This window comes from Mus caroli, chromosome 5 (assembly GCF_900094665.2).
Source record: "Mus caroli chromosome 5, CAROLI_EIJ_v1.1, whole genome shotgun sequence".
In the NCBI taxonomy this organism is placed as follows: Eukaryota; Metazoa; Chordata; class Mammalia; order Rodentia; family Muridae; genus Mus; species Mus caroli.
This window is the reverse complement of record NC_034574.1, coordinates 4741404-4756149: the sequence shown is the minus strand read 5'-3', so window position 1 is coordinate 4756149 and position 14746 is coordinate 4741404. Positions and strand designations below refer to the sequence as shown.

The 14746-nt window shown below is 39.7% G+C and overlaps 1 protein-coding gene across 11 annotated transcripts in view; it reads left to right on the top strand.

Moving 5' to 3' along the window:
- The window catches only part of Adam22 (ADAM metallopeptidase domain 22), an 86178-nt gene that overhangs the window by 40507 nt on the left and 30925 nt on the right, over positions 1-14746 (top strand). For all 11 annotated transcript variants that reach the window (XM_029477327.1, XM_029477321.1, XM_021163951.2 and 8 more), the window contains 3 exons: positions 6040-6159; positions 9475-9643; positions 10581-10695. In XM_029477327.1, coding sequence (XP_029333187.1) covers positions 6040-6159; positions 9475-9643; positions 10581-10695 — 404 coding nt within the window. The remainder of the gene's footprint in view (positions 1-6039; positions 6160-9474; positions 9644-10580; positions 10696-14746) is intronic.

Sequence of the window (14746 nt, the reverse complement as noted above, 5' to 3'; positions counted from 1 at the left end):
TCATGGAGACATTTCCTCAACTGAAGCTCCTTTCTCTGTGATAACTCCAGTCTGTGTCAAGTTGACACAAAACTAGCCAGTACAATTGACCCCTTGTCAACTTGACACACAAACATGTCACTAGTAAGCCTCAACCCTTACTTTCTTACTCATCCCCAAGATCTAAATGTTAAAAGTTCCACAGTCTTTACATATTAAAAGTTCAATCCCTCTAAAATATCCAATAGCTTTTAAAATTCGAAGTCTTTTAAAGATTCAAAGTCTCTTAACTGTTGGTTCCACTAAAATACTTCCTTTAAGAGGGAAAAACAAAAGGGCACAGTCACAATGAAAAGCAAAATCAAATCCAACTGTCCAATGTCTGGGATCCACTCATGATCTTCTGGATTCCTCCAAGGGCTTGGGTCACTTCTCCAGCCATGCCCTTTGTAGCACACACCTCATCCTCTAGGCTCCAGATGCCTGCACTCCACTTCTGCTGCTGTCCTTGGTGGCCATATCATGGTACTGGCATCTACAAACTCTGCATGACACCTTCAGTCCTGGGCCATCAGTTGCAACTGATGCTGCAACTTCACCAATGGCCTTCCATGGCCTCTCACAGTGCTGAGCCTCAGCTGCTCTGCATGACCCCTTCATGCCTTCAAAACCTGTACCACATGGGTGACCCTTACACATTACCAAGTCCTGCTGCAGCACGAAGTAAAACCTTGGTTATCTCTGGAACACAGCCTCTGTGCTCTCAGAAAACACTTCCCAGAAGATGTCACCTCAGTGATGCTGGTCTCTTCTTAATCACCACTAATTTCTTAGCTCCAGCTAACCAGCATTAACAGTCCCAGTAATGTAAAAAGTTTCACTTTAGTAGTTCTGGTATCTTGTTAATCACAGCTGATTCTTCAGCCCTAGTTAACCAGAACCACAGAATCTTCACAATCAAAATAGCAATGGCCCTGAAAACAGTCTTTAATCTTCCCTCTGAAATTTCACAAGCCAGGCCTCCATCTTCTGCACTGTTCTCANCATTATCTTCCAAGCTCCTACACAGCATCCCACAGAGCTCTTAACACCAAATGGATCTTCTAGCCTAAAGTTCCAAAGTCCTTCCACAGTCCTCCCCAAAACATGGTCAGGTTGTCACAGGAATACCCCACTATGCCGGTACCAATTTGTCTTAGTCAGGGTTTCTATTCCTGCACAAACATCATGACCAAGAAGCAAGTTGGGGAGGAAAGGGTTTATTCAGCTTACACTTCCATACTGCTGTTCATCACTAAAGGAAGTCAGGACTGGAACTCAAGCAGGTCAGGAAGCAGGAGCTGATGCAGAAGCCACGGAGGGATGTTCTTACTGGCTTGCTTCCCCTGGCTTGCTCAGCCTGCTCTCTTATAGAACCGAAGACTACCAGCCCAGAGATGGTCCCACCCACAAGGGCCCTTCCCCACTTGATCACTAATTGAAAAAAATGCCCCACAGTTGGATCTCATGGAGGCATTTCCCCAACTGAAGCTCCTTTCTCTGTGATAACTCCAGCCTGTGTCAAGTTGACACAAAACTAGCCAGCACAGCGTGGGTGGCCCTATTGCTCAACTGGGGGATGTGCCTATATCTACTGGAAGTGGTCTCTTCAGGTTCTGTCACCCTGCTGTTGGGCATTTCAGATAATGCCATCTATTGGCTTCTGGGAGCCTCTCGAATCCCTAGTGTTTGGAAGTTTCTAGTGTCCCCATCCCCCCTACACTGCTACATATTTCTATTCATTCTCCTGGTGTTCTGGACTTCTTACCTGTCTCCCCCCCCCCGACCTGATACTGCCCCCTTTTCACTCCCCTCCCCTCTCCCACCCAGGTCACTCCTTCCCTCTGCCTCCTGTGGTAATTTTGTTTCCTCTTTAAGTTAGATTGAAGCATCTACATTTTGGCCTTCCTTCTTGTTAAGTTTCATATGGTTTGTGAGTTGTATCCTGGATTTCTGAACTTTTTAACTAATATCCACTTATCAATGAGTAAATATCATGTGTATTCTTTTCTTGGTCTGAGGTACCTAACTCAGAATGATATTTTCTAGTTCCATCCATTTGCTGCCAAATTTGCAAAATCCTCATTTTTAATAGCTGAGTAGTATTCCATTGTGTAAATGTACCACATTTTCTGTATCCATTCTTCCACTGAAGAACAAATGGGTTGTTTCTACCTTCTGGCTATTATAAATAAGGCTACGAACATAGTGGAGCATCTTTTGGGTATATTCCCAGGAGTAGTATGCCTGGGTCTTCAGGTAAAAGTATTTTCAACTTTATAAGGAACCACCAGATTAATTTCCAAAGTGGTTGCAATCCCACCAGCAATGGAGGAGCGTTCCTCTTTTTCCACATCCTCCCAGCATCTGCTTTCACCTGAGTCTTTAATCTTATCCATTCTGACTGGTGTGAGGTGGAATTTCACAGTCATTTGGATTTGGATTTCCCTGAAGACTAAGGATGAACATTTCTTTAGGTGCTTCTCAGCCATTTGAGATTCCTCAGTTGAGAATTCTTTGTTTAGCTTTGTACCCCATTTTTCATTTGGGGTATCTGGTTTTCTGGAGTTTAACCTCTTGAGTTCTTTATTTCTTCCTGACCAAGTTATCATCGAATAGAGCATTGTTCTGCTTCTATAAGTATGTGGTGCCACAGTCCGGTCCTAATCACCCCCCCCCAATCTGTGGGAATCAGGGGTTCGGACAGATGGGCATAGAGATGGCTGGAATTGACAGACACAGACATGAAAGAGTGTGCTGGATCTGAATGTAATTTGTCAAATCGAGCATCAAACTTTTTATACAGAAGAAAATAGGGAAGTTAGGTGACAATGAGGTTACTGGATTCTTACATAAAACAGAGGAATGCAAGCACCAAAGGACTGGCAGGAACCAATTGGGATAAAATTCAATGTTAACAACTGGGATCAAAAACAGCCCCACCTAAGGTCCACTTAATCTTAGAAGCCAGAGGTAAGTGCTTCGTACCCTTGTCAAAGTTCCTACTCTAGTCTATTGTATAGTCCACCTTCCCCCTAGGCCATTGTAAATACCTGTGTATGGGTGTAACTCAGCTATCTATAGTTCTAATTATCTACTCTGGTCCCTCCTTAGATCATAAACTTCCTTCTTCCTAGATAATGGTAAATTTCTGTAAAGGGCAGTGACTTAGCTATCCATGCCCAGGGTTGGATCAAGGACTACCTAGAATCTAACTTAGCTATATGTCAAAATATCAATCCTTAGGAGCACTTGTAATAAAGCAATATTAAGGGAAAGCACACGGATCTGTTTACCAACTAAAGCAAGGACATTGGAGCATTCTTTATACAGGATGCCACGATTCCAGGAGCCTAAGTTTCCATGAACTTTTTGCCTTGGGACAGCACCCAGGTTTTCAGGGCCTGTCATACTTGTCACTACTGGAGTGGATATAGCAATGTGGACTTTCTGTTGTTCTATTGTTATTGAAGGCCAGCCTTAGTCCATAGTCATACCTGATAGAAGGTATGGGTTCGATCTTCTTGTATCTGTTGAGGTTGGTTTTGTGTCCAACTATATGTTCATTTTGGAGAAGGTACCGTGAGGTGCTGAGAAGAAGGTATATTCTTTTGTTTTAGGGTGAAATGTTCTGTAGTTATCTGTGAAATCCATTTGGTTCATAACTTCTATTAGTTTCACTGTATCTCTCTTTAATTTCTATTTTCATAACCTGTGCATTAGTGAGAGTGGAGTGGTAAAGGCTCCCACTATTATTGTATAAGATTCGATGTATGTTTTGAGCTTTAATAACATTTCCATTACACATATTATTGCCCTTGCATTTGGGGCATAGATGTTCAGAATTGAAAGTTCATTTTGGTGGATTTTTCCTTTGATGAGTATGAAGTGGTCTTCCTCATCTCTTTTGATAATTTTGGTTGAAATTCTATTTTATTGGATATTATAATGGCTACTTCAGCTTGTTTCTTGGGACCATTTACTTGGAAAATTTTTTCCCAGTCTTTTACTTTGAGGTAGTATCTATCTTTGTCACTAAGGTGTGTTTCCTGTATATACCCAAATGCTGGGTCCTGTTTATGTATCCTCTGTTAGCCTGACTCCCAGGAGGTCTGTCATAACCAGGGTCACAGCTGAGACACCCCCCCCCAATACCTGGTCTAATTGGGACCCCCATGCAGCCCAGTAGACACAGGACTTATCTGCTCTACAAGCAATACCTCTTCCTTGAGGTCTACAACTCCACTCCAGAAAGAATGGGCACTCCAGCCACACACATCTCTGCCCCCATGCACCCAGAGACAGCTTGATTCCCAGGAGATCTGTCATAGCCAGGTACTCACAGAAGGCCTGCTCTAACCCAACTCACAAAACTCCAACTTCCCACAAGGAAGGACAGGCTCCAGTCAAGAGACAGCAAGGACAGTTAACACCAGAGATAACTACATGGCAAAAGGCAAGTGCAAGAGCATAAACAACAGAAACCAAGGCTATTTGACACCATCAGAACCCATTTATCCCACCACAGCAAGTCCTGGATACCCTAACACACCTGAAAAGCAAGAATCTGACCTGAAATCCTATTTCATGAATATGATAGAGGACTTTAAGAAGGGCATAAATAGCTCCCTTAAAGAAATACAGGAAAACACAGGTAAACAAGTAGAAGTCCTTAAAGAACAAATACATAAATCCCTTAAAGAAACTCAGGAAAACACAATCAAACAGGTAAAGGAATTGAACAAAGCAGTCCAGGACCTAAAAATTGAAATAGAAACAATACAGAAATTACAAGTGGAGGCAACCCTGGAGATGTAAAGCCTAGGAAACAGATCAGGAGTTACAGAAGCAAGCATAACAAACAAAATACAAGAGATAGAAGTGAGAGTCTCAGGTGTAGAAGATATCATAGAAGAAATTGACACACAGTCAAAGAACATACAAAGTGCAAAATCTCCTAACCCAAAAACATCCAGGAAATTCAGGACACGATGAAATGACCAAACCTAAGAATAATAGGAATAGAAGAGAGTGAAAATCCCAATTCAAAAGAAACCTCTTCAACAAAATCATAGAAGAAAACTTCCCTAACCTAAAGAAAGAACAATTAGTGGGATTTTTTTGGTTGTTTGTTTATTTTGTTTTGTTTTTTGAATTCCTCTGGGTATAGTCCTGGTTGTCTAAAACTTGCTCTGTAGACCAGGCTGGCCTTGAATTCAGATATTCACCTGCCTCTGCCTCCTAAGATTAACACATGCACCACCACCATCTGGCTTAGTGTATTTTAATTTTAAATATGCTATCACTATTGATGACTAAAATGTATTTGTTAAAAGAATATATAAGCAAGGCGAGGTGGTGCACGCCTTTAATCCCAGCACTTGGGAGGCAGAGGCAGGTGGATTTCTGAGTTCGAGGCCAGCCTAGTCTACAAAGTGAGTTCCAGAACAGCCAGAGCTATACAGAGAGACCCTGTCTCAAAAAAACAAACAAAAAAAAAGAATATATAAAGCAATATTTTTGATACAGTAACCTACCTGTTAATTTCTGAACATATAATTTGTTTAGAAGGGCAGTGCAGCTTTGTGGCTGGGAATCTCCATGAGCAGTGGATCACCCCCTCTTTGGTTTTGGGAGGCAGGACTCAGAAGTAGCTATGTTACAGGATGTTCAGGCAACGTTTACTCACTTACCCAACATTACACAAGTTTATCATTTCCAGCAGTGTGTGGTATACAGATCATTCTGATAAAAAGGCGCATTGGATGGATAACTTTCCTTAACCAGTCATCTAGGGAGCTATTAGGATTTTGGACCACCAGTTGGAGTGTTAGAGATGTTAATCTTGAGACCTGGAGTCGATCCAATATTGGCTTATTTTATTTTGCTTAGCATACACATGAGTAATGTCACTGATAGATGATAAATATTAACAAGAGAGAAGTCAGTACTTCAAAGTGTGAGCTTCATTTTGTCTTTGGGGAAGAGATCAAGTTGATAACCAGTCCTCTTTTAACACAGGGATGTACTTTGTGGTTACCTCCTGTGCACAAACATTGGCAACATCCCACGGCTCGGGGAGCTTGATGGTGAGATCACATCCACATTGGTTGTGCAGCAAGGAAGAACATTAAACTGCAGGTAATCTTCCAACCATTCTGTGATTGATTAGTCACTCTACTTCCAGCAGCAGATTACTGTTTCCAGTGTGTATGCACCTCCGTAATCTGAACTTAAATCTAGCTCATAATGTGATTATGTAAATTGTAATTGAAAAACGAAAAGTAGTTAAGAGTGATACATGGGGATTGTTACTTGGCTGCTGGAATTATGTTCATTTGCTCAGTAAAATCCTGTAGGGTTTGGCTTGCATTTTCTTCTTAGTGAGGGGCTGGAGACTTATGGATAGAGTCAGTCATCATAAGTCAGCATTTCATTTTGCTTCTTTCTGAAGTTCCACGATATTCAGTTTTCCTTAGGAGTTATATATCTGCAGGAAAGCTCAATCATGGAGTTGAGGCAGCAACCATCTACATCTGAAATATGTACAAATGGCTCTGGGGCTGACTCTTAAGGAAGCCTTTGAGAAAGTTGAATTTGTAGGTCAGTAAGACGGGAACACTGAAACACCTTGTAATGTCTTGGAAGCCTCAGAAATTGGTAGCATAGTCTACTGTTCAAGGAGGGATTAGATGAGTTTCACAGCAGATTTTTAAATAAAGAAGTTGTGTGGAAGTTTGAACAATAAAAAGGAGCCTAACACATAGATTCCTTTGGTAACTCAGCCACAAAGGGGCTGGCCTGCACTTCCATTAGAGCTTCAGGCCCTGTCTCCACAGAGAATTAAACAGAACGTTCCTAATTTGAAGGGTTGATACTAGGATTGCATGGAAGTGATTCAGCCTCAAGGAATGCTCACTGAGGGTACCATGGAAGTTCCAGTCATCTGTCTGGTTATTCCTGACTGGCATACAAAGAAAGTCTCTAACGTGGAAAACGGGAGTGAACAGAAAACCCCAAGAGACTTTTTATCATAAAATGAAAAAATAATGTTCTACTTTAATTAATCAGATCATGGAAGAAAAATATTCTGTTGGAAGTGAACTTTAGCGGTTGAAATTGTCTCCCTGGAAGTAGGACAATAACAAAGTAAGGAAACTGAATAGCGAGAAAGAACTCCACAATTAGAACAGAAATACAGAAGAACAGAGAAACAGTAAGGAAGAAATTGTCCTTGAGTGACGTCATAGACAGATGTAAACTTCGTTATGGAAGCACTGTAGGACAGAGGAGAGAGTCATCAGGTTTCCACAGAAGAGGCTCAAGAACTAGAGCACTTTAAGGTGAATCACTGGGAGTCTAGGGAATCAGAAGACACTGGGAAAATATTTGTAAATTCCAGTTGTCTATCAGACTCAGACCAGGGCTCCTTGAGCACACCTCTAATCTCAGCACTTAGAGTTTGAGACATAAGGATGATGGTGTCCAGAGAAGACTGAACTATATAACAAGATCCTGCCTTTAAAAAATCAGATATACCCTGAGACTATAAAATGACATTTTAGCATGCAATTTTCTCCAAAATGTATTCTTCTACACCTGTCTTCAAAAAGTTAATGAAACAACTGTATCCATAAAGATGAAGGTTGAACAAAGGAAAAGAAAGGCAAGGTATAGCGGAGGCAGAGTCTTCCACTCAGAGACAGTATCATAATGGAGCTGATAGTGAAAACATACCCAGGGTTTACAGCTCTTTGACAGGTACAAGGCAAAACCAGAACACACAGGAATGAGCTGGGAGCACTCTAGGAGAGATGTCCATAGGCAGATGTACTGAGGCTCAACTGTGTTTTCAATGGGGATTAACAGCCAGACTGTTTGAATTAATTTTATATTAAAGATGGTAAATGCAAAAAAAAAAAAAAAAAAGATGGTAAATGCATAGGAACATAGACAGATAAACAGCCAACAAATAAAGGAATAAACTAAATTAAGACAAAACTACTTCAGAAATTGAAAGCATTTAATCATAACCATTATTTCACTCAACAACCAGCATTTACAGTTATAATAATGTACATATTTGTTATTGATTAAATTAAATTATGAAAGGATAAAGGAGAAATTGTGTATCAAATTATCAAGGGAAAAAGAGATAAGTGCTCTTATTTTATATGGAGAAATTAATTGATAATACCAATATTTGAAAATAAAAAAAATTAGTATAATTTAGATGTTTTGAAGCGCAAAAATAGCAAAGAATCAATAGTATAAAGAAAGTGGTTCTCTCCTAGGATGATGTAAGGCAGGGATAGTTCATTTAAAAAACTAATATATCTAATGTGAGGAAAATGACTCAGTTGGTAAAGTGCTTACTATTTAAACATGAGGAACTGAGTTCAGTCCCTAGTACCCATTACACTCATGTAAAAACTTGAAGACATCAGTTCATACCTCCATCCCCAGTACTGCTAAGGCCAGACAGAAGGGTCCTTCAGGCTTGCTGGCCAGTCCATCTAGCTGAATCAGTGAGTTCCATGATTAATGTGGTCACCCTTCTCAAAACAGAAGGTGAAGAACAATTAAGAAATACATTGTGTTGACTCCTGTCCTCTACACATGTACACATAAATATACAGACACACATGTGCATAAACACATGAATACACACATAGACACAAAATACAATTTCATGTATCTTGCTTCACATTACAAATGCTTTTGATAAAAACTAATATAGAAAATTTTGTACTAGCATTGGCAAGGTATCATATGGAAATATTAGTTATTAATATACACTTCCAACTTTTGTTACTGTTTTTTCTTTATTCTAAAAGGTCATTTGATCGTGCTCTACTGAGCAGTGAATACGGTGGTTGAGTCATTACCAAATAGGATGTGTATATATACAACGTTTGTGAGCAGTATAAATCAAATCCAATTCTGATACTTATTTGAGATACATTTCAAATCTTGAAGCCTACTTAGTGAAACCAATTGGACTTGCACATAGTATCCAAGGGAAAATAATGAGACTAGTTCTGTTCTGGCCTTACTGTAATAATTTTGTGAAAATTCTAAATATTATAATTATCTCATAGAAGAACTAGATCATAAGTTTCTATTGCTTCCTATACTTAAAGATACTCCTGGGTGTGGTGATGTATGCCTTTGACATTGGCATATGGGAGAGGGAGGCCAGAGCAACCAAAGTTCGAGCCAGTTTTGTTTATATTAAAAATTCGATGCTTGTCTAGGCTACTTAACATTCTATCCTCGTGAAACAAAAGAACAAGAATGTAAACGTCCTTTGGCTATTGTTTTTGTTTTGTTTTGTTTTTATATCAAATAATAAACAGAAGTCCAGAGAAGCGATATTGGCTCCTTTTAGTTTTAACTCAGATGAGAGTGAATTAACGGAGTCTCGTTTTCTCTCTGCACACAATGTGTTTGTAGTGGCGCGCATGTTAAACTTGAAGAAGATGTGGATCTCGGCTATGTGGAAGATGGGACGCCCTGTGGTCCTCAGATGATGTGCTTGGAACACAGATGTCTTCCTGTGGCTTCCTTCAACTTCAGTACTTGCTCCAGCAGTAAAGCAGGCACCGTGTGCTCAGGAAATGGAGTAAGTGTCAGAGCCTCACCCAAGAAAACCATTTCTTCATGTTACAAAAGTAGATACAATCCTGTAACGTTTCCTAAATCATAGACCATGGGATTATCCACGTTTCTGGTTGATATGTGAACACTAACTTGATCAAAGCTACTTGAATATTTTTGTTGTATAATCAAGAAAGTCTGAGAAGAAGAAAACTAGTAATTTTCCTATTCAAATTCGTTTTTCTTCTTTTCTTATGCTAATAGGATGCCTTACAGTATAATGATAGCTTTCCTGCGTGTGATTTAGGAGAAGAATTTTAGCAAACTACAGGGGAATTTTTTTTTTTTTAATGGGGAGTGAAGAAGGAACAGTGAGCCATTCTTTCTTCATTTAAATATCTAGTTAAATGTAGCATTTAACTACTTAGGTCATCTGGATACAGATGAATCAGCAATGGCCACAAATAAACACTTGTTGAAGCCATACCAGAGATGACAGCTGAGTTTAAAACCTGGAAATAATGAAGTCATCGAGGAAGTGCTGCTCATGGATGATCAGAAAGAGTGGTATTTTAGACACTTTAGTTCCGTTCTCTCGGAATTGTGTATTGGATAGCACAGGTCTTATTTAAGTTATGAGTCAAACACTTGTCCTCCTTGAGTGAGCCCTCCATGAATAGATCCAGCTTTATCATTCTCATTAAAATTCATTCCTAGCAGTTGCCTTGATTTTTTTTTTTTTCTGTTAGCAAGTTCTAGGATGTTGTTTTTGCTGGCATGACAGAATCTTTGACTGAACTGGTTGTATTATCCAATTAAGGCAGAAGGCATTGGTTTGGAATTTGAAGCACAAATCCTGTCTCAGCATCATCAAGCCCTCTGCATACTAATTAGGAGTCAGCATGTTTGTGCTTCTCTGTAACAGAGAACTGACTTTCTGCTGGCTCTCCTTTGGATTTCAGGTTTGCAGCAATGAGCTCAAGTGTGTGTGCAACAGGCACTGGACAGGGGCTGACTGCAGCACCCACTTTCCTCACAATGACGATGCAAAGACTGGCATCACCCTGTCTGGTAATGGTAGGTATCAGCCTGCTATTGTGTCGTATTTCTATACAACAGAAGAGCGACTTTCTCAATGGATACTTGTCTTTGAGGGTTTTTTTAAATCATCACTCAATAATAAATGGTATCTACATAACGAATGAGGTCTACTTTGTGAAACCAATCATATGGATTACATTGTAAAGATTTGTCATACTGAGTATAATTTAGATTACTGATTTTGTCTTGTTCTGTCTTACTTCAAAAAATGTCAGGCGTTATTACCTGAGGCTATGAGCAAACCTTAGCATTTTAAATTTGTTCTTTGACAGTTTCACACATGTAAACAATACATCCTGGTCATGCTCGCCCTCCCCACCCTTTCTTACCCTGCTTTCACCCCCATCACCCCTTGTTCCCAGAGAGTTCTCAGTCCTCTTCCATGCCTTTTTCATTGTGGTTTTATTTTCTAACATTTCTTTGAAACGTAAGAGAGTAGAATGGTGTCTCAGAGGTTAAGAGCACCTGTTGCTCTTATAGACAGAGGTTCAGTTTCCAAGTCCCACATGAGAGAGTTTAACTGTCCATTAACTCCACTTCCAGGAGATCTGACACTCTCTTCTTGCCTCATCTGACATCAAGCAAAACTCTCGTGTACATAAAATATTTAATTTAAATGGATAATTATGTATTTTTGACCTGAATACGTTTTTAAAAGAGTTGATTTTTAAACAAGTTTTAAATAATATGATTCATTATAGAGTTTCCTTTCAATAATGTAAATTTTGAGAAGCATAGAAGCAATGTCCTTCGCAGAGGTGGTAAGATTGAAGACATAGGTCAGCCATGACATTCTAAGATCATGATTGGCCCAAGAATAGAAGAGGAAACTAGATGAGGGCAGTTAAAAATCTCACACTTTAGAAATAAAGTGTTTCTGAAACAACTACATCATTTCGTTCTTGATGTCCTCAGACTGCAGTGGTAGATGGTCACGTGACAGTCACTCCCAAAGTCAATGTTAATGTGTTTATAGTACCTGGAGCACAGTGACTTTTCTTCTTTTTTAATTATTATTATTTTTATTCTTTCATATATTCTATAATGACTCTTTCTATCAGTTGCTACGTGAAGCCTCTCTGATGACAATGGACTAGGACCCTATCTATGAGTATAGTATATTAGGCATTATTTCATTGACTTTTCTTGCCAGTCATGTTTGAGTCTATCCTAGGTTCTGGGCTATTCAGCCTGTGGGCCCTGTCTCTAGTCAGTGTCAGGAGTGGGCTTCCTCTTGTGGTATGAGTCTCAAGCTGGACTAGTCAATGGTTGGCCACTCCCATAATTTCTGAGCCACCTTAAGTCCTACACATCTTGCAGACAGGACAATTTGTATGTTGAAGGTTTTGTGGATGGTTGGTGTCTTAATAGCCCCACTGGAAGCCTTGCTTGGTTATAGGAGATGGCCAGTTCAGGCTCTGTATCCCCTATTACTACGTGTCTTAGCTAGGACACCCTCATAGATTCCTGGAAGTTTACCTCACCCTTGAAATTCCCTGCACTTCCCAGTTGTCTCTCCCAGAACTCTCTCCCTCCATCCCCCAACCTGACCCCTCCTGTTGTAGTCCCCACCTGCGCCCAGTACATTGCCTGCCCCACTCTGTTTCTCCTTCCCAGGGTCACCCATGCCTCCTCTCTTGAGCCTTCATTCTTACTTAGCCTCTGAGTCTGGATTGTAGCATGATCATCCTTTATTTTATATTTATAGCTCATATCTACTTATAACTGAGCACACACCATATGTGTCTTTCTGGGTCTGGGCTACCTCACTAAGGATGATCTTTTCTGGTTCTATCCATTTGCCTGTAAATATCATGATGTTATTTTTTTTAAACTGTTGAATAATCATCTACTATGTAAACATTCTACATTTTCTTTATCCAGTCTTTGGTTGAGGGACGTCTAGGTAGACTCCAGTTACTAGCTATTATGAACAAAGCTGTTATGAACATAGTTGAACTAGTGTTCTTGTGATAGGATGGAGCATCCTTTGGGCACATGCCCTGGAGTGATACAGTTGGGTCTTGAGGTAGATTGATTTTCAGTTTTCTGAGAACCTGCCATATTGATTTCCCATGTGGTTGTACAAGTTTGCACTTTCACCAGCAATGAAGGAGTGTTCCCTTGCTCCACATCCTTTCCAGTATAAGCTGTCACTTGTTTTATCAATCTTAGCCATCCTGAAAGGTAGAAGATAAAGTTTCAAACTAGTTTAGATTTGTATTTACCTTCTAGATGGTCCATCCTTTCATCACAGCTCCAAACTTTGTCTCTGTACCTCCTTCCATGTGCAACCCTGTAGTTGGAACAACATGATGAACTAACCAGTACCCCGGAGCTCTTGTCTCTAGCTGTATATGTATCGAAAGATGGCCTAGTCNGCCATCACTGGAAAGAGAGGCCCATTGGACTTGCAAACTTTATATGCCCCAATANAGGGGAATGCCAGGGCCAAAAGAATGGGAATGGGTGGGTAGGGAAGTGGGGGGNGNTATGGGGGACTTTTGGGATAGCATTGGAAATGTAATTGAGGAAAATACGTAATAAAAATAAATAAATAAATAAATAAATAAATAAATAAATAAATAAATAAAAAGATTTGTATTTACTAATGGCTCAGATGTTGAACACTTTTAGGTGCTTCTCAGCCATTTGAGGTTCCTCGGTAGAGAAGTCTTTGTTTAGATCTGTACTCCAGTTTTTGATTAAGGCTTATTTGGATCATTGATATCTAGTTTCTTGATCATTTTGGAACTTGGTGCTTTGTCAAATGTGGAGGTGGTAAAAATATTTGCCCATTCAGTAAGCTGGTCTTGTGCCCTATTGACAATGTCCTTTGTTTTATAGATGCTTTTCAGTTTTGCCAGGTCCCATTAGTAATTGTCAATCTCAGTGCCTGCCCTATTGGCATTCTCTTCAGGAAGCTGTCTCCTGTGTGAAGGAATTCAAGATTATTCCCCATTTTCTCTTCTATCAGTTTCATTGTATCTAGTTTTATGTTGAGATCCTTGATCCACTTGGACTAGAGTTTTATGCAGGGTGATAAGTATGGATCTATTTACATTTGATATTGGTGGTGGTTTTGTGTGTGTGTGTGTGTAAGGAATTTGTTCATTTCCTCCTCAAAGGCCTCTATTATCTTTATAATAATGGATTAAAACGCATCTTCTTATACGTCAGCTGTGTTAGGATATCCAGGGCTGCTTGTAGCAAGATACCTGGTGTGTGTGTGTGTACTTGTTTTCCTTCTTCTGATTTTGCTGGTATGAGATTATTATTTATTGACTGTGTTTTCATGGGTTTAGTTAATCTCCTTGGGTTGATATTTTTTCTAATATTTTCTGTACAGCCAGATTTGTGGGTAGTGTTTAAATTTGCCTTTCTCATGAAATATCCTGTTTTCTCCATCTCTGGTAATTGAAAATTTTGCTAGGTATAGAAGTCTGGGCTGACATCCATGGTCTCTTAGAGTATTCATTTTTCAGGGCCTTCTGGATTTTAGAATCTCCATCAAAAAGTCTGGTGTAATTCTAATAGGTCTGCCTTTAGATGTTACTTGGCTTTTTTTCCATTGCAGCTTTTAATGTTTCTTTGCTCTGTATGTTTAGTGTTTTGATTATTATGTGGAAGTTGGGGTATTTCTTTTTTGGGTCTAAATTATTTGTTGTTCTGTATGATTCTTATACCTTTATAGACATGTGCTTCTTAGGGTTATGACAATTTCCTTATATGATTTTGTTAAAAATATTCTCTGACTTTTTTTGAGGTGGTGTTCTTTTTTTTTTTTTTAAAAAAAAAAAACAACATTTAATTGGGGCTGGCTTACAGGTCCAGAGATTCAGTCCATTAGGTGAGAGCATGGCAGTATCCAGGCAGGCATGGCACAGGCAGAGCTGAGAGTTCTACATCTTCATCCAAAGGCTGCTAGTAGAAGACTGACTTCCAGGCAACTAGGGTGAGGATCTTAAGCCCACACCCACAGTGACACACCTACTCCAACCTCCAAATGGTGCCACTCCCTGGCCCA